The 20,471-nt window shown below is 42.0% G+C and overlaps 1 protein-coding gene across 1 annotated transcript in view; it reads right to left on the minus strand.

Annotated features, from left to right (window-relative positions):
- Window positions 1–20,471, minus strand: part of GALM (galactose mutarotase) — a 188,100-nt gene that overhangs the window by 7,322 nt on the left and 160,307 nt on the right. The window contains 1 exon segment of the mRNA XM_029594392.1: window positions 296–470. Coding sequence (XP_029450252.1) covers window positions 296–470 — 175 coding nt within the window.

Here is a 20,471-nt window from a genome sequence, read left to right on the forward strand (position 1 = left end):
ATACATAACTCAGCAATTTAAGTGACTTCTTATCAGTTTTATTTAATAGAAAAGCCTTCCAGTTCTTTGGTAAACTAAGGCACAACCTGTGGCCAACAGATAACTGTACCAAAACTTTGCCTCAGACCCTTCAGATAAGAAAAACTTACAGCTAAAGAGTTTGGCCTTCTCCTGGTTTTAACATGCTATCCCATCTAAAGCTGTAACACAATGTCAAGGGAAAAGGTTAAGACATACATTGGTAACATGCAAATCTCTTTACTCTTAAGATAAAACAACTGTAGAATTAAATTACCTTGTTGACAGCATCTGGCCAACTCTGTGTTTCAAGGCAAAAGGCAGAGTGCTTGGGGTACACAACACCCCCTTTCCCCTTGAGACCCCCATCCAGAAAGTTTGCTGTATAAAACTGGAGCCCAGGCTGTGTAGTACTTAATTCCAGCACCCGGCCACTGGGAGGATGCCAAACCCTGCAATGACAAATACCCAAATCATTAGAATTTCTGGCATAGGGGGTGGGAAGGATGTCCTGTGTTGATCAAGTATCTGGTAGACCGCTTATATTGCACTAAAATCCTGCAGTTTGCTATGATCCAGCTGCTCCTAATCTCTTTTAAATGATTTTGCTGTTTATTCAACTGATGGTGATGAGAATGGAGCTCAAACTGCTAAGAGCTCCTTGATGACTGTTCCTACTGCAAAATCTTCTCAGAAGAAATCTATGGCAGAATTTACTGCTGTTAAACATGGCACCAGTTCTGTTTCTACCTCACCTTGATCCTCACACACGCTCTCTCCTATCTCAGAATCACAACAAACCGTGGCTGTACCAGTGATTCTCTCTGCAATAAATGCAAGTAATAATTTGCTTAGCTCTCAGTTGCTTAAAATTCAGGCTGACTTGGTTGCAGTTAGAAAAGATCTCCATGGCACAGTTAATAGAACTGAAACTGCAGAGAACAGAGTTACCTTTAATAAGGCTGATCTAACTGATCTTAAAGAAAAGACTGATAGGCATTATAAAGATATACAGTGACTTATGACTAAAAATGAATGGAGGATTGCTCAAGGATAAACAATTTTCAATTTGTGGGCGTTGCAGAAGGCTCAGACTGGTATATGGAGGTCGCTGTGGAACCTGTTTGGAATTGGGGCTATTACTGAGAATTTTGTTACAGAAATTGCTCACCATTCCCCTGGTTTTCTTACTATACCAGGAAACGGGACTCATGCCATTCTCATGAAAATGTTAAATCTTACAACTTGCCATGAAGGCTAAAAATTCGATGTACAAAAATGAAAGTGTGTATTTTTTTTTTCTGGATTACAGTGTTGAGTTGGAAAATCTCTGGCAACAATTCTTCAATGTTAAAAGGAGGCTTCACTCTTGCTATGTTATACCCTGTAAGACTTTGTATCAAATGGAAGGGGAAATAATTTTCTTTTCTGAGTTGCCAATCTATATGTTCCCAATAAAAAAATTGCAATTTATTTCTGCTAATCTAATTTAGGTTTTCAAACTTTTGCTCTTAACATTTCATTGTTGGAGGTGACTAATTGCTTAGTTAATTATTCCATTGCCTGAAATACTTTTGACAGCATGGTTAAAGTTGTGTACTGTTTCAGGATATTCTCATCTGGAGAATCATCTGGAGACCATTGCATATTTATATGAAAGATTATACCCCTTACTCCCACATAGGCAACTTTTATACTCATTGGTCTGTTTTTGGCAAGTAGATTTTGGGATTGCAGCTACTTCCCTGTGACACTGCTCCAAATTATGTGGTCAGATACCACCCCACTGCATTTCGTCCTTATAGGGCTTCTTAAAGTGCATCAGAATTTAAGAAAATGGTCTCTAAATAATTCTCTTCTTCAGAAAGAAGAGTTTGTAAAGAAATTGAGACTGTTTTTTCAGACTGTTTGGAGTTAAATGATAATGAAATAGTTTCTTATGTTCTTATGTTCTTTCCAAACTCTATGGCAGGGGTGGCCAGCTCTGGTCCTCGAGAGCCACAAACAGGCCAGGTTTTCAGAATAACCACAATGAATATTCATGAAAGAGATTTGCAGGCACTGCCTCCACTGTGGATATCCTGAAAACCTGACCTATCTGTGGCTCTTGAGGACTTGTGTTGGCCATCCCTGCTCTATGGAATGCAATGAAGACTGCATTTTATAGAAAAATAATTGAAATTGGGCAAAGGCCAAGAAAGAAAAAGTCAGGCTCTTGTTCTAGTTTTGAACAGAATTGATCTCTCTTGAGCATCAACAAAGTACAAACTGAAGAAACTATTCACAAGCTGATTGTCATTTGGCATAAGATTAATTCATTATTGGTTGAGGAAACTAAAAATATAATTAAAAAATCTGATCAAGCATTTTATTCCATGGGAGATAAAATTGATAAAATGTTATTGCAAGACAGCAACATCAGTGGAGGAAACTAAATATCATACTTGAAATTAAGGATAGGGAGGAAAATTTGCATAGATCCAGAGAGAGTGAATCTCAATGGTTTTAATGATTATAAAGCCTTATAATCCTCAGAGATTGGTTATTCAGAGGAACTTTGGACCATTTTAGATGGTTTTCAGATGGAAAACGTTGATAAGGACAAGGTTGGCATAGATGCTCCAATTTCTTGTCTAGAAATGCAGTGGGCCATTAATAACTTGCCTAAGGGTAAACTGGTTGACCCTGATGGCTTTTCTATTGAGCTTTAACAAATTTGCTTCATAACTTGTTCCATTACTTACTAACATATTGAATGATGCACTGCTGCTTAGGAAATACCACACTTTTGTACAAGCCAATGTTACGATTTCACACTGGGGGGAAATATCCGTTTTGTAGATCTCATAGACCAATCTCCCCAATTAATACTGATTCTAAAATATTGCAAAGTGGCTGGAAACTATTATTTTGGGCTTGATTCATATGTATCAAACTGGGTTTCTCAAAGGTAATGGGCGGTGTGTATAGAACTTCACTCTCCTCTCTGAAATCCTTCTCCTACTTCCTTTCTTTAGACACTGAACAGGCCTTTAAATAGGGTTGAATGGGCTTATCTTTTTAGGATTTTGGAGAACTTCAATTTTGTGCTTGGTGTTTTGCAGATGATCAAACCATGGTCATCCTTAAAATCAATGCAGCGTTTTTCCATTTGTCTTTGTATTGGGTAGAGGATCCACTTTCTCTATTGAAATTTGCATTGTCCTTGGAACTTCTGGCTCAGGCAATTCAGATTAATAAAGATATTGTAGGCATACAGATTGGTGATGGTGGTGCACTTTATGCAATGATGCCTTGCTATTTGTGAGGTGGCCTTCGCTATTCTTTGTTTGTTAAGCCTTTGTAGAGAGTTTGTGCCAGGTATAAACTCAATGATTCAAAATCTGTCGATTTCCTTCAATATGCCAGATGAGTTGGTGATGGACCTACACTCTACTTTTCCTCTCAAATAATGCTGGGATAATTTTCAGTATCTGGGAGTTCATATACCTACTCAGTTAAATGCTTTGTATCAATTGAATTTCCCAGCTTTGCTGGCTCAGTTGAAAATGGACTTGACAAGGTCATAACTTGCAGGATCTCTAGAAACTATGATTAATGTTATTCAAATGAATATTGCTCCTAGACACACAAACATATTATATATTTATTTATTTATAATTTTTATATACATATATATATACATACATACACACACACATATATATATACACATACAAACTTTTTTTTTTTTAAACTATGCTTCCTTGTACAATACTAGGCTGTATGTTCGCTGATTTAAATGGGGTCCTCTCTATTTATGTCTTAAGTGGTAAAAGAGCTAGAATTGCCCTTATATTATTGGGCTGCTCATCTGAGAATGGCTATTTCTTGGTTTTCCCCATCTGTTGACCAACATTTTTTTTTTTTTTTTTTTTTTTAAAGAGGGGAAGAACCGCTTTCAAGAGATTTTGTTAGGGCCAGGACGGATTTGGTGTCTATTCCTATGTTCTCTTTCATTCAAACTGAACATTTCCTTAGTACTTATAAAGCTGAGTTTCTCAGACCACTTAAAGACTTGGAAAAATTATTCAACAAAAGATATGCAAAAAGGTTTAATATCTAAGCTGTAGTTGATTCTGTTTTCTTTAGAAGACAGCCTCATGTATAAATTTAAAGGAGGATTTTAAAAGCCTGGCACATGCACAAGTCAGGCTTACATGCCCCCACCAATTTTAACGCTTCCCAGATGCATGCGTATCAACCCTCTGTGTGCGCATCTCACTCATTTTCAAAAAGGGACATGGTAAGGCATGGGCATTTCGGGGCATGGTCTAGAGATGTTCACATAAATACTTATGCTCCCCGGCGCGCGCCCAGGTTCACTGCTACGTAAGTTTACTTCTGCTATGAAAGAGGTGTAAGTTGAAAAATAAATAAATAAATAACCCCCCCCCCCCCCAAACAAACAAAAAAAAGCCTCAGCTGTTTTGGAGGGATTTAAAGGGTCTGCAGTAACTGGGGGGAGTGCAGGCTATTAAACCAGGGGGATTGGAGGACCTAGCTTAACACCGGGCAAACTGGTGGATGAACTGGTGAAACTGGTCATGGCATGGATGCGTGCTGGTTTTAAAATACCCTGATTTATGCAGTACAAATGGGATTTATACGCCTAGGTGCATGTGCCCACTTAAAATTAGGCACCTCTGCACCCGCTCAGGCTATTTTATAAAATGCTTGCATGTGTGTGCACAAGTTCTAAAATCGCTGTGTCCCTGGGTATGTGCTCGCATGCCGCTTTGAAAATTACCATCCCTAATTGCAAGCCACCTGGGATAGGGAAATACCTATGTTATCCACTTTGATGCGGCTGGCCAGTCATGAAAGGTAGAATATACATAAAAAATGTATTTAAGAAAAAAAACACTTACATCAATATTAATAGGACTTAGATCTGGGAATGTCCCTTATAAGTGGATTCAGGTATGGAAAAATAGTTATGTCGTCTCAATTTGCACCACACACTTGGACACACAATAGAAAATTCTTTATCAATCATACCTCCTCCTGCAATATGGAATCATACACTCAGCATATGGAAAGAGACTGCAGATACTTGCTGGAGGGGATGCATGCTGAAAGTTACTTTAAATATAGGTGATAGCAGTGTTTTTCCTCCTAGAAAAAAAGGTACTGGTTCTAAAATGCAAGGCCAGCCTTGTATGGAGAATAGGATGTGACTCAAGCTAATCATGTAGGGCTCCACCCCTGCAACAGAGCCTGTGAAAAGTCAACACTGCAGATATTAACTGTTCTCAGGAACACCAATACACCTCCTACTGGACAAACAAAAGAACTGGACTGCTAAGAATCCCTACATAACTACATGCAAATGGATCATCTCACCTTACCCACACACACAGACCCTCACCAAAAACAGAATGTAGCCCCTGCCCTGATCCAGTCCAAGAGAGGGTCATGGCCAAGAGTAGGCCCCAGGAATTCATGGGGTTCCCACACAAGGTGGAATGTGCGTCTCTTTTTCAAAGCCCTTAGGTTTCTTCTCTCTGCTCATCAGCTCAGTAAAAACACATCAAAATTCCATATTGATTCCAAACTTGTAGTTCAAAATAAAAGTTCTTTACTAGCATCAATGGCAAGTAAAACAAAGTAAAAAAGTAGTGATACACCAATAACTAGTGCACCAGACAGCAAAACAAAGTCCAAAAGCACAAAATCAATTCTCAGTCTCTTAATATAAGAAATGCCATTCTGGGTCAAGAGTGTTACATGTGTGGATTTGTTACTAACATTCTCTTCTGCACAGGCTGAGGCAAATAATTCATTCAGTTTTTCTGCTTTTTTTTGTCTTCCCTGTGCACTCCTTTTATCCCTCAGTCATCTAGTGGGCCAACTGACTCCTCCACAGGTTTTTTGTTTCAAATGTACTTTCAAAAATTTTTATTATGAGTTTTTGCTTCTCTGGCAACCTTCTTCTCAAATTCTCTCTTGGTCTGTTTTACATCTAACTATACTCTTTGTCCATCTTCATTTGGGTCTGTGTTCCATTTTTTGAAAGATGCTCTTTTGGATTTAACTGCCTCTTTCACCTCACTATTAAACCATTCTAGCAGTCATTTGGTCTTCCTTCAACCTTTTTTAATGCATGTAATACCATTTTGGAAGCCAAGATAAATGTATTTTTAAACAATGTACATATCTCATGCAAACTTGTAACTTTTTTAACTGGTCTTTTTAGCTTTTTTTTCCTAACTAATGTCTCACTTTTAAAGTTATATACTACTGCAGTAGTTTAATTTATCCCTCCAGTGTTTGTCAAATTTACATTATGATTGCTATTGCTTAGTCACCCTACCACAGTAACCCCTTTCACTAGGTTGTGCATTCCATGGAGAACTAGATCTAGCTGCCGCTCTAGTGTATTCTAGGAACAAAATACTGTACACCCTGGCAGGCAAGCTCTCTGAGGCAGGAACCCTTCTCTCTTAACCCTCCCTAAGAACCTATTCAAGATGAACTTTTCCCTGGAACTCTGGAACTTCTCTCCTTTTTACACTTGGATGAGTCTCCGGCCGATTCCTTTTTCTGTTAGCAACTCTGTAGGACCATCTTCTGGAAGGCAATATATCTCTTGAACTCCTCAAAGGACATCCTGCTCACAGCACTCAGTTTCTGAATAAATCCCTTTCCTTTGAACCTTCAGACTGTTAACACTTCTCTGGAATACTCTCAGGGGTCCCCTCCAAGACCCCAAGACACTTCTTCCTTCCTTGAGAACCTGTGAACCCCAACCTTCAGTTCCATCACCTTCCCTGGACAGAAACCCCTTGTGGAGAGAAAGCCCCACTCCTGATACTTTCTATGTGGGGGGAAGGCCCCCTATCAGCACCTCCCTGCTGGAAGAGGCACTGACCACTAGCACCTTCCTGTTGAAAAGGCACACTTAACTTCCCCCTTGTATAAAATGGGTGCAAGAGTTTTATCAAACATGTGGTACCTCCCAATGGGGTATACAAAACCTTCCTACACACACATATATTTACACTTATATCACTACACAGGAGCAGGGAATCTGAAATCACTGATCCTATACTATAAAACTCCTACACTAGTAAAGAGCAGAATTTGGAGGTTCCCTCACACAGAATAAGTGACACAAATTAGAAATAGAAATATGCACTCAAAAACTAAATTGAAAATCCAAAGATGATGTAGCTTGTTACTAATTTTGGTCAGAATAATTTGGCATTGGTCAGGGGGTGGGGGGAGGAGGTAAGAGTTTCATAAAATTTCTAGTTTGGGCTGGTAGACTCATCAATGAATCTAAATGGAAACATTCACCCATCAAGCCTTGCTGTACAGGAGAGGGGTGGCCAAGAGCTACAACGAGGCCTGGTTCTCAGGATATCCACCATGAATGTACATGAGGAAGATTGAATTTATTCAAAATTTATAACCTGCATGCTGTACTAAGTTGTTCAAGGTGGGTAACAAAGTTTAAAAAATAAAATTTAGAAATTAAGACATATGATACAAGATAAAACATACCACAAGGTCATATCACAACTGTCATAGCTCATAGCGTTAGGATACTAGCTAATGATATGTGTGCCTGAGTCTGAAACCAACATGGGGACTATGACTCACCCAGAATCCTCTGCTGCCTTGGCCTGCTTGCAGTTCTGGCCATGGGAACCTTAAATGCCCTATTGACTAAGTTGGAGAAACTACAGGAGACATCTGGACAGCAGCAGGAGATGTCAAAAACTTATGATGGAACGTCATGGGGTCACCGAAAAGCAGAAGGAAAAGGTTAAAATCCTACAGGCTAATGTTTCAACTAAAGTGGCACCAGGGAAACCAGAGTCTTGGAAACCTCCCTGAGGGTGAAAACCTGACAGGACAAAGGACTAACAGAAGATTGATGTGAACATCAGGCAAGTGGGCCTCAATTTGGGAGGGGGATCAGGGTAACTTAGGTTTAATTCATCTTGTTTTGACATAAGAAACTTTGTACATGATACTCCCATGGATTCGAGCAATTTGGGGATTGAGATTGTCTGTGTTATCTATAAAAAGAAGACTTTACGAATGTACGGAGAGAAACAAAGGGTAGAACTTCTCCTGAGCTCTGGCCGGAAAGGTCCTGTCCCTCTGTTTCTCCCAAAGGTGCCTGCATTGCTTATTGATATGCAATAATAAATTTAAATTTGTTTCTACTAAATTTGGTATGGTACCTTTATGCCTGCAATAAGCACCTTAAGCATGATTTAGCACTTAACACTAATTAGACATCTTTAAAAGCAATGTTGAATGGATATGTCTTTAATGCTTTTATAAAGGATTTATCACAGGATATCACCCAGATCTGATTAGGCAACAAGCTCCAAAAAAAATAGGTCATGTGGTTGAGAAAGCACCGTCTCTTGTCATGTTCAAATGTGCCAACTTTATTGATAGATCAAAGAGATTCTTGCCTTCAGATCTCAGGGATAAAGTAGGCTTATATACTCTAAGAATTAAATTAACCAAGCAATCTGAGTTGCCATCTGTAATTTTTTGAACAGAAGCCAATTTATACAAGATTTGCCATTTCAAGGGAAGCCAGTGTAAATTAAACAAAATAGGTGTTATATGGTCACTCATTTTAGCGCCTGTTAGAATGTGTACTGCAGCATACTATGCCAGTTGAAGTGGGTTTACTGTGATACTTGGCAGGCCTGCATATATGGAACTACAATAATCCAGCCCATTTAAAATTAACACTTGAAGGTCCAAAAGTTTTGAGATTTTAATAACTGGTGTAATTTATTTTAGCATACACAGCTTTAAAAAATGAGGATTTGACTACTGCTTTTATCTGTAGTTCCAGTAAAAGACCTGATTCAACAATTATCCCTAAGTTGCACAACTATTGGCTCACCAGGATGCTGTAATCATTATATTGAAAGAAAAGAGTGTTTATCAGTGGGAATCTACTTAAAATTATTTCAGTTTTTGCAATATTTAATGATAGCTTATTGAATAAGCCAACAGTTGACGCACTGTAGACAAAGTGTTAAGTATTTGAAAGTATCTACCCAAGAGGATTAATAAGGCATAAAAAAAAAAAATTATTGGTATAGACTCTGTAGTTGATGCCGTGATGACAACATTTTGTAAATGGGGTAAGACAGATGTTAAACAGAGTTGCTGAATGGGCAGACCCCTACGATATCCCTGTGGTTACAGCATTCCAAGGTGAGCATAGGTTTCCCTAGTTGGACTTGTTGGGCCCTATCAGACAGAAATGAGGTAAACCAGCGATATACTGTCCTGGAAATCCCAGTGAGCTCAAATCTTTGCAACAAGATATTGTGGTTAACTGTGTCAAAAGTGGCAGATATGTCCAGTACAATTAGAACATATTCTGAATTGCCATCAAAATCTCTGATGATTGTGTCTAGACTGGATAACAGCAAAGTTTCAGGACTATTCATTTTTTTTGAACCGAAACTGAAATCTATCAATCACTGTATGTTGGTCTATGAATTCTGTTAACAGAGTATGGACAACAGTTTCTATTTATTATCTTTGCCAAATATGGTAGCAAAGAGATATGCCTATAATTGTGAAAAGAAGAATCAGCTGGTTTTTTTTGAGAAGTGGATGAAGAGAAGCTTGTTTCAGCTGATGAGAACGATAAAGTTAGATTTATGATGCCAGCAATGAGCTCGCTGATGTCTAGTATACATTTAATTAATGTTGTGGGATAAGGATTTAAGGGGCATGAAGAAGAATTCATCCTAGCCAGGATATGGATAGTCTCTTTATTAGAAGTTGGATCAAAGGTTTCCCATGTTGCATCAGATTGAATATCAATGGTAGGCACAGATGCCGTATTTGGGCCAAAAGTGCAGCAAACATCAGAAATTTAATTTTTGAAAAAGTTGCAAACTCATCACAATGAGAATGTTTTTAATGCCTGAACTAGGATTTGACCACATTTAACAATTCAGAAGAATTATTACCAACTGAATAAATTTTTGAGAATAGAACTGTTTCTTGGTGATATTAATCTTATTCAGATATGCTGATAATTTTTGATGATAGACTTTTTGTGGCTATAGATGGATTCTTACACCGGCGTCACAGACAATGTCGCAGTTGTTTTAGTAATCTTAAATGAGAAGTATACCAGGGTGCAAATTTAAATTGTCTAACATAGAAAACTTTTTTGGGGGTAACCTTCTCTGAAGCATCAATAACAGTAGAATTCCAAAACTTAACTGTAATCAGCATTTTTTGGTAAAGTGTACAAATTAAGCAAAAAGGCATCCTTGAATGCCTCAGTATTGATATTTTATTTATTTAAAATCTTTTGTACACCGCTTATACAAAATAGAGATCTAAGCGGTGACGTTCAGTGATCTGGCGGTTCAAACAAGGGCTGGTTGATTTTTCTGCATTAAGAAACAAACTAGGTCCAAAAGATAATGATCTGACCATGAAACCTTCTATGACCTAATTTGCACCAAGTCCTGAATAAAATAGTTGAGGTTAAAAAAATTAAATCAAGAATGTGTTCAAAATAGTGTGTGGGGATGTTAATATATTGCTCCAATCCTAGGCCAGACATTGGGAATAGAAAAGTTTTGGTTGTAGATGACATTGGAGCTTGGTGGACATGGGTGTTAAAGTCTCCAAGGATAATTGTCTGTGTTAAATCTACCTTTAATGATGTCAACAATTCTACTAACATGGAGACATTGTGATTTAAAAAGCCAGGAGGGGGCAGTAAATTAAATGAGAAATTACAACTTACCTGATAATTTCCTTTTCTTTAGGGCAGACAGATGAATCCAGAACCAGTAGGTTATGTACTTCTACCAGCAGACAGAGTCAGAGTAAGGTTGACATCACAGTATATATACCCCTGCAGTGACATCAGCCCGCCAGTATTCTCTGCAAAAGCCAACTGTGGACAGACTAACAGAAACTTGATTTATAACAGACAACCATTCCAGGACTCAGCCAACAGGAAACACTCTCAGACAAAGAATGTGTTAACACTAGTCTAGGGACTGGATTAACACTTACCAGTAATCCCTGGAACACATAGCCATGCCGGAGGACCATAGCACAATCATTCGGCAGCCAAGGGAGAGAAACTGGATTCATTTGTCTGTCCTAAAGAAAAGGAAATTATCAGGTAAGTAGTAATTTCTCATTTCTTAGTGTCTAAGACAGATGAATCCAGAACCAGTGGGATGTACCCAAGCTACTCCCAAATAGGGCGGGAGGCTGCCCACAGTCCATTCAAAACTACACATGCAAAGGCTGCATCCTCCAGGGCCTGCACATCCAAATGATAACATTTGGAAAAGGTGGGTAAGAAGGACCATGTCACAGCTTAATATACGTAGACAGGAAACAACAATCTAACTTTCACCCATGACACTGCCTGAGCCCTAGTGGAATGAGCCCTAACCTGACTAGGCAATAGCTGTTCAGCATCCACGTACGCAGCCCTGACTACCTCCTTAATTCAGCACCCATTGTAGCCTGTGAAGCCGGCTTGCCCTGTTTACTTCCACTGTGGAGGACAAACAGGCGATCCTGAGAGGTCTAGAAACTTCCAGATACCAAACAATATATCTCAACATTCAGGGTCGCAACAGGCGATACTCCTCCTCCACATCTCTCTCCTTATCCAAAGATGGCAGGGATATGGACTGATTCAAGTGAAAATCAGAGACTACTTTTGGCAAAAAGGAAGGAACAGTACGCAGCTGTATTGCCCCTGGAGTCACTAAAAGGAACAGCTCCTGGCACGACAAGGCCAACGGTTCGGATATTCTACACGCAGAACAAATCACCACAAGAAACACTGTTTTTGAGTTCAGTAACTGCAAGGAAGGTTATGCATCGGTCGAAACATAGGGCCCACTAAGAAATCCAAAACCAGATCAAGATTCTACAGGGGCACTGGTAACAGTAAGGGAAGACTAAGATGATTCATTCCTTTCAAGAAACGGGCCACATCTGGATGAGTCGACAAGGGACCACCATTCACATAACCACTGAAAAAGGCAATAACCACTACCTGTACCTTTAAGGAATTAAGGGTCAACACTTTATTCAATCCATCCTGCAAAAATTCCAAAATGTGCTGGATCTTAACCAAACGAGGAAGAACCACTCGATCTTCACATCAAGCCTCAACACTTGCCAAACCTGCAGATAGGCTAAGGAAGTGAAGAACTTTCTCACTCATAGCAAGGTGGCAATCACCGCAGTAGAATATCCACACTTCAGCAAGCAAGCCCTCTCTCAAAGGCCATAACATAAGACAAAATGGAGTCAGATCTTCACCTTGCTGCAAGAGATCCCTGTGTGCTGTAAACTGGAGGGGGAATCTACCAGGAGCCTTCGCAGAGTCGAATACCATGGTCTCCTGGGCCAATCTGGTGCCACCAGAAGCACTATCCCTCCGAACTTCTCTGCTCAATATGGGCCAAGGGGGAAAAGCATACAGTAGCTTGTCCTCCAGTCTATTCTGCACAGATTGAGATCGAATGTCGGTATATAAAAATAATAAATAAATAAATAAAATAAATAAGAGCATTGATGCCCAATGGCTTTGGATCTTTCCTGTGACTGAAGAATCAAGGAACCTTCGCTCCATGAAAAGATGTCAACAGGTCCAGAAACGGAAAGCCCCAGTGATACACTATTAGCTGAAATGCCTCATCTGACAATACCCATTCTCCTGGGTCCAGTCTCTGACTGTTGAGAAAGTCTGCTCTTACATAGCCTTGCACATTGCAGGAAAATACAGAGATCTCCTGAAGATGCACTTCTGCCCATTCCATATGTTTGTCTATTTCCTGCGACACTTGCTGGCTCTTGGTTCCTTCCTGCCGACTGACGTAGGCCACTGTTGTTGCATTGTCCGACATTATCTGGACTGCTCAACCCTACAACCTGTTGCCAAACTGCAAGCATGCCAACTGATGTTCCAGAGAGATTTCTGCACTTCAGCACCCTTGCGCCGTCAGTTCCCGACAGTGAGCTCTCTAATCCTGGAGGCTCGCATCTATCGTGAGTACTAGCCTGTCTAGTGATTTTAGGGAAACCCCCTTTCTTAGATGATCCGCTGTAGTTGAGAGCAGACCTCCATCGGTAGGTAGAGCCGAATCGAATAGTCCTAAGACTGTGGACTCCAATGAGTCAGCAGGAAGTGCTAAAGAGGACACACATGCACTACTTCTAGGGTTGTCGCCATCAATCCAAGCACCTGTAAATAGGACCACACTGTTGGGCATAGTGTGTTCATCAACCAATGCACCTGCGCCAACAACTTCTGAATACGACTCTCGGGCAGGAAAACCCTGCCCTGCTTCGTGTTGAACCAAACACCGAGGTACTCTAGTAACTGAGATGGCTGAAGAATGATCTTGGCCAGCTCCACCACCCAACTGAGCTCCTGCAGCAAGGAGATTACCTTGCCTGACACCAGGAGGCTCTCTTGGCCCAAATCAACCAGTCGTCCAAGTATGGATGTACCAGAATCCCATCCTCTCTCAACTCTGCCACCACCACCAACATAACCCTTGGAAAAAGTTCTGGGTGCAGTAGCTAGACTAAAAGGAAGCACTCAAAACTGATAATGATGTCCCAAAACCGCGAATCACAGAAAATGCTGGTGCTCTAGCCAGATCGGAATATGCAAGTTCACTGACAGATCCAAGGAGGTCTGAAACTCCCCCGACTGCATGGCCAGTATCACTGAGCACAAGGTTTCCATGCAAAAATGAGTCACCTGCAAATAACGGTTCACCTCTTTGAGATCCAGGATGGAACTAAAAGAGCCCTCCTTCTTGGGCACAACGAAATAAATGGAATATCGGTCCATATTTTCTTGAGACATGGCCACTAGAACCACAGCCCTCAGACTGAGGAGCCTTGACAATGTACATTAAACCACCTGCCTCTTCTGTGGGGAGTGTCAAGGAGACACTATGAACACATCCTGAGGAACACTGTGAAACTCCAGTGCATATCCATCTCATATCCCCTCCAAGACCCACTGGTCTGAGGTGATTTTGACCCACCTCTGATAAAAGAGAGAGAGGTAAGCCCCTATCTCCTGTTCCTGGGGGTGGGTCAGCACACCTTTATTGGGAGGCACGGGGTGCTCCACTATCTGAGCTTGCACCCCCATCTGGGCTACCTGGGATGAAAGATAGAGTCCTCTGAAAGGCCACTCCTTTGTAGGGTCGAAAATGCTTGGATTCCCTAGCATGACCTCTCATGCTAAAGGAGCATGGTGTCTGCTTCTTATTCTCTGGCAACTGAGGAACAGGGGACTAGCCCCACTTATTGACCATTTTTTCCAACTTGCTCCCAAACAAGAGCAAGGCTTTAAAGGGTAATTTCGTAAGGTTACCCTTGGAGGTCGCATCAGCTGACCAATTTCTCAGCCATAACTGATGCCCGGCCGCCTGGGCTGAGGTGCAGACTGGGCTGAGGTGCAGACCAAATTGCAGTTCACCTCTGCCATTACTGCCCTGGAATTTACACCAGATTCATTGAAGTCCTGAGAGAGAAATGAACAGGAGCAAGCCACCAGGGAACTAGAAGCTATCTGCAACATCATTGCTTCTGCTTCAAATGCTTGCTTAAGGATGGCCTCAATCCTTTTATTGTGCGCATCCTTCAAGGACGCTCATCCTTCCACGGGAATATTCCACTTGGAGACTGCACACACAAGCGCGTCCACTTTCAGAAAACACAACCACTCTTTCGCCACTGGATCCAGGGGATACAGGCCTTCCAAGACTTGTCCTTCTACAAAAGTAAAAAGTGTGCAAGAGGCGTGGTCACTGTTAAAAAATACCATCCTAGAAGCACAATCCAGATGTATTCCACACATTAAGAAAGGTGGAAAGCAGGCAAAACGATTACCGGCATGGTTAAAAGGGGAGGTGAAAGAAGCTATTTTAGCCAAAAGATCTTCATTCAAAAATTGGAAGAAGGATCCAACAGAAGAATGTTGAGATTACTTACCTGGTAATCTTGTTTTCCTTAGTGTAGACAGATGGACTCAGGACAAATGGGATAGTATCCGCGTGCTAGCAGTTGGAGACGGATCTGACGTCAGCACGGGGGCGTGTATATATCCCCACAGGAAGCGCAGCTGTTCAGTAATCTTCCTTGCAAAAGCTGTTATGGATGTGTGTACTGACGCTCAATGAAAAGTAAAGAAAAAAGTGAAAACAGGCCTCCCCTGACCGATTGACAGTGGCTGGAGACCGCCAGCCTTCCCAACCGGAAGGCGTGGATATAGGCAGAGTGTACGCTCTTAGGAAAACAAAAGTCAAAGGCTTACCTGGAATCAGTGAAAACCCATGTACACAGGCAGCTGGGCGGGATGCTGAGTCCATCTGTCTACACTAAGGAAAACAAGATTACCAGGTAAGTAATCTCAACATTTCCTGGCGTGTAGCCAGATGGACTCAGGACAAATGGGATGTACCAAAGCTTTACACCCCGCCTGGGCGGAAGGCTGCCTGAGGACCATGCAGTACCGCCCTCGCAAAAGCCGAGTCCTCCCTGGCCTGGACATCCAGACGGTAGAACCGAGAAAAGGTATGGAGGGAGGACCATGTCGCCGCTTTACAGATGTCCGCCGGTGACAGCATCCGGGATTCAGCCCAAGACGCCGCTTGGGCTCTGGTAGAATGAGCCTTAACCTGTAGAGGCGGAGCCTTCCCAGCCGCCACGTAGGCGGCTCTGACCACGTCTTTAATCCAGCGGGCAATGGTGGGCCGAGAGGCCGCTTCACCTTGCTTCTTCCCGCTGTGTAGGACGAACAGATGGTCTGTCTTCCGCAGGTCTTGAGTCATTGTCAGATACCTGGGCAGCAATCTGCCGATGTCGAGATGGCGTAATAAACGGCCTTCTTCAGATTTCTTCAAACCTACCGTGGTAGGCAAGGATATGGTTTGGTTAAGATGAAATTGTGAAACCACTTTAGGGAGAAAGGAGGGAACCGTCCGAAGATGGATAGACTCCGAAGTGATACGTAGAAAGGGATCACGGCAGGACAGCGCTTGTAGTTCAGAGACGCGGCGTGCGGAGCATACGGCCAGCAGGAATACCAACTTCAGGGTTAGAGACCGTAGAGACAAGCCCCGAAGGGGTCGGAAGGTGGATCCCGCAAGGAAATCCAGAACCAGATTAAGGTTCCATAAGGGTATAGGCCACTTTAGTGGCGGACGAATATGCTTGACGCCTTGCAGGAAACGAGAAACATCAGGGTGCTTGGTGATAGTCTTGCCACCTCTCCTGGGCCCATAGCACGATAGTGCCGCTACCTGAACCTTGATGGAGCTGAGGGAGAGACCCTTCTGAAGCCCATCCTGCAGGAAATCCAACACAATAGGAATAGTGGCGGCATGTGGACTGGTGCCATGAGAGTCGCACCATGCTTCAAAGATTCTCCAGATCCGTACGTAGGTGAGGGATGTGGAAAACTTGCGAGCCCGGAGGAGTGTATTAATCACAGGCCCCGAGTAACCCTTTTTCTTCAGTCGAGCCCTCTCAATGGCCAGACCGTAAGAGAGAACTGAGCCGGATCCTCGTGCAGAATGGGACCTTGACGTAGAAGGTCCCGGAGAGGAGGCAGGGGGAGAGGCTCCCCTGCCAGCAGGCGTCTGAGGTCCGCGTACCAGGGTCTTCTTGGCCAGTCTGGGGCCACCAGAAGAACTAGGCCCTGGTGTGACCGAATCCTGTGGATGAGGGCACCCAGTAGAGGCCACGGGGGAAAGGCATATAGAAGAGTCCCCGGAGGCCACGGCTGGACCAGAGCATCGATGCCGTGCGAGCACGGGTCGCATCTGCGGCTGAAGTATCTGGGTACCTGAGCATTGGACTTGTCTGCCAGTAAATCCATGGCCGGGATCCCCCAGTGATCGACAATCATCTGGAAAGCTGTGGGGGACAGCTGCCACTCGCCTGGATTCAGGCTTCCCCTGCTGAGGAAGTCTGCTGTGGTATTGTCCTTCCCGGCAATGTGGACGGCGGAGATGTCCCGCAGATTCGCCTCTGCCCAAACCATGAGTGGGGCGATTTCTAGAGATACCTGTCTGCTTCTGGTTCCGCCCTGACGGTTGATGTAGGCCACCGTGGTGGCGTAGAATCTAGAAGAGAAGAAAACAAAAATGAAAGTAGTCTTGGAAAGCACGCTGAACCAGCGTGCAGGCACTCCAAACTGCTTTGGAGACGGAAATTACTGAACAGCTGCGCTTCCTGTGGGGATATATACACGCCCCCGTGCTGACGTCAGATCCGTCTCCAACTGCTAGCACGCGGATACTATCCCATTTGTCCTGAGTCCATCTGGCTACACGCCAGGAAAAATAGGATAATGCATAAACGTTGGCAAGTTAAATGTAAGACATTGATAAGACAGGCTAAGAGAGAATTTGAAAAAAAGTTGGCAGTAGAGGCAAAAACTCACAGTAAAAACTTTTTAAAATATATCCGAAGCAGAAAGCCTGTGAGGGAGTCAGTTGGACCGTTAGATTATCGAGGTGTTAAAGGGGCACTTCGAGAAGATAAGGCCATCGCAGAAAGATTAAATGATTTCTTTTCTTCAGTGTTTACTGAAAAGGATGTTGGGGAGGTACCTGTACTAGAGAAAGTGTTCATGGGTAATGATTCAGATGGACTGAACCAAATCACGGTGAACCTAGAAGATGTGGTAGACCTGATTGATAAACTGAAGAGTAGTAAATCACCTGGACCAGATGGTATACACCCCAGAGTTCTGAAGGAACTAAAAAATGAAATTTCAGACCTATAGGTAAAAATTTGTAACCTATCATTAAAATCATCCATTGTACCTGAAGACTGGAGGATACCTAATGTAACCCCCATATTTAAAAAGGGCTCCAGGGGAGATCCGGGAAATTACAGACCGGTTAGCCTGACTTCAGTGCCAGGAAAAATAATGGAAAGTGTTCTAAACATCAAAATGTAAATATTGCTCTGTTCTTTCTCTCCCCTCTTCCAGTTCCAAGTTAATTTTTCCCTGTTTTATTGTAACTTTCTCACATCCTTTCTCTGATTCCCTGTATTTAAAAGTTCAAGGTTCTTATTGAGAATATTGTTTATTACGCTACGTTATGCTTTTCACACTTTGTTAATTGTAAACCGGGTTGATGTGATGCCTGTCATGAAACTCGGTATAACAAAAACAATAAATAAATAAATAAATAAAATCACAGAACATATAGAAAGACATGGTTTAATGGAACAAAGTCAGCATGGCTTTACCCAAGGCACGTCTTGCCTCACAAATCTGCTTCACTTTTTTGAAGGCGTTAATAAACATGTGGATAAAGGTGAACCGGTAGATGTAGTGTACTTGGATTTTCAGAAGGCATTTGACAAAGTTTCTCATGAGAGGCTTCCAGGAAAAGTAAAACGTCATGGGATAGGTGGCGATGTCCTTTCGTGGATTACAAACTGGCTAAAAGACAGGAAACAGAGAGTAGGATTAAATGGACAATTTTCTCAGTGGAAGGGAGTGGGCAGTGGAGTGCTTCAGGGATCTGTACTGGGACCCTTACTTTTTAATATATTTATACATGATCTGGAAAGAAATACTATGAGTGAGGTAATAAAATCTGCAGATGATACAAAATTGTTCAGAGTAGTTAAATCACAAGCAGATTGTGATAAATTGCAGGAAGACCTTGTGAGACTGGAAAATTGGGCATCCAAATGGCAGATGAAATTTAATGTGGATAAGTGCAAGGTGATGCATATAGGGAAAAATAACCCATGCTATAGTTACACAATGTTAGGTTCCATATTAGGTGCTACCACCCAAGAAAGAGATCTAGGCGTCATAGTGGATAACACATTGAAATCGTCGGTTCAGTGTGCTGCGGCAGTCAAAAAAGCAAACAGAATGTTGGGAACTATTAGAAAGGGAATGGTGAATAAAACGGAAAATGTCATAATGCCTCTGTATCGCTCCATGGTGAGACTGCACCTTGAATACTGTGTACAATTCTGGTAGCCACATCTCAAAAAAGATATAATTGCGATGGAGAAGGTACAGAGGAGGGCTACCAAAATGATAAAGGGAATGGAGCAGTTCCCCTATGAGGAAAGACTAAAGAGGTTAGGACTTTTCAGCTTGGAGAAGAGACGGCTGAGGAGGGATATGATAGAGGTGTTTAAAATCATGAGAGGTCTAGAACGGGTAGATGTGAATTGTTTTTTTACTCTTTCGGATAATAGAAAGACTAGGGGGCATTCCATGAAGTTAGCATGTGGCACATTTAAAACTAATTGGAGAAAGTTCTTTTTCACTCAACGCACAATTAAACTCTGGAATTTGTTGCCAGAGGATGAAGTTAGTGCAGTTACTATAGCTGTGTTTAAAAAAGGATTGGATAAGTTCTTGGACGAGAAGTCCATTACCTGCTATTAATTAAGTTGACTTATATAATAACCACCGCTATTACTAGCAATGGTAACATGGAATAGACTTAGTTTTTGGGTACTTGCCAGGTTCTTATGGCCTGGATTGGCCACTGTTGGAAACAGGATGCTGGGCTTGATGGATCCTTGGTCTGACCCAGTATGGCATATTCTTATGTTCTCTTTGAAATTAGCCTCCAGGGCGCCCCACTCAAGATCAATCAATTCTTGAATGGCCTGCATAGCAAGGGGGAAAAAAAAAGGCTTTTCGCAAAGAAATTAAAATAGGATTTAGCCCCAGGAACTCCCAGTATCTTTAATGTTTGGGAAATCAGAGCCGGTAACTCATCTCTATGAAAGAACCACAACATAGCCCTATATGAACATAATAACATAAGAAAATGCCATACTGGGTCAGACCAAGGGTCCATCAAGCCCAGCATCCTGTTTCCAACAGTGGCCAATCCAGGCCATAAGAACCTGGCAAGTACCCAAAAACTAAGTCTATTCCATGTAACCATTGCTAATGGCAGTGGCTATTCTCTAAGTGAACTTAATAGCAGGTAATGGACTTCTCCTACAAGAACTTATCCAATCCTTTTTTAAACACAGCTATACTAACTGCACGAACCACATTCTCTGGCAACAAATTCCAGAGTTTAATTGTGCGTTGAGTAAAAAAGAACTTTCTCCGATTAGTTTTAAATGTGCCCCATGCTAACTTCATGGAGTGTCCCCTAGTCCTTCTACTATCCGAAAGAGTAAATAACCGATTCACATCTACCCGTTCTAGACCTCTCATGATTTTAAACACCTCTATCATATCCCCCCTCAGTCGTCTCTTCTCCAAGCTGAAAAGTCCTAACCTCTTTAGTCTTTCCTCATAGGGGAGTTGTTCCATTCCCCTTATCATTTTGGTAGCCCTTCTCTGTACCTTCTCCATCGCAATTATATCTTTTTTGAGATGCGGC

The sequence above is a fragment of the Rhinatrema bivittatum genome, chromosome 3, assembly GCF_901001135.1.
Source record: "Rhinatrema bivittatum chromosome 3, aRhiBiv1.1, whole genome shotgun sequence".
Lineage (NCBI taxonomy): Eukaryota > Metazoa > Chordata > Amphibia > Gymnophiona > Rhinatrematidae > Rhinatrema > Rhinatrema bivittatum.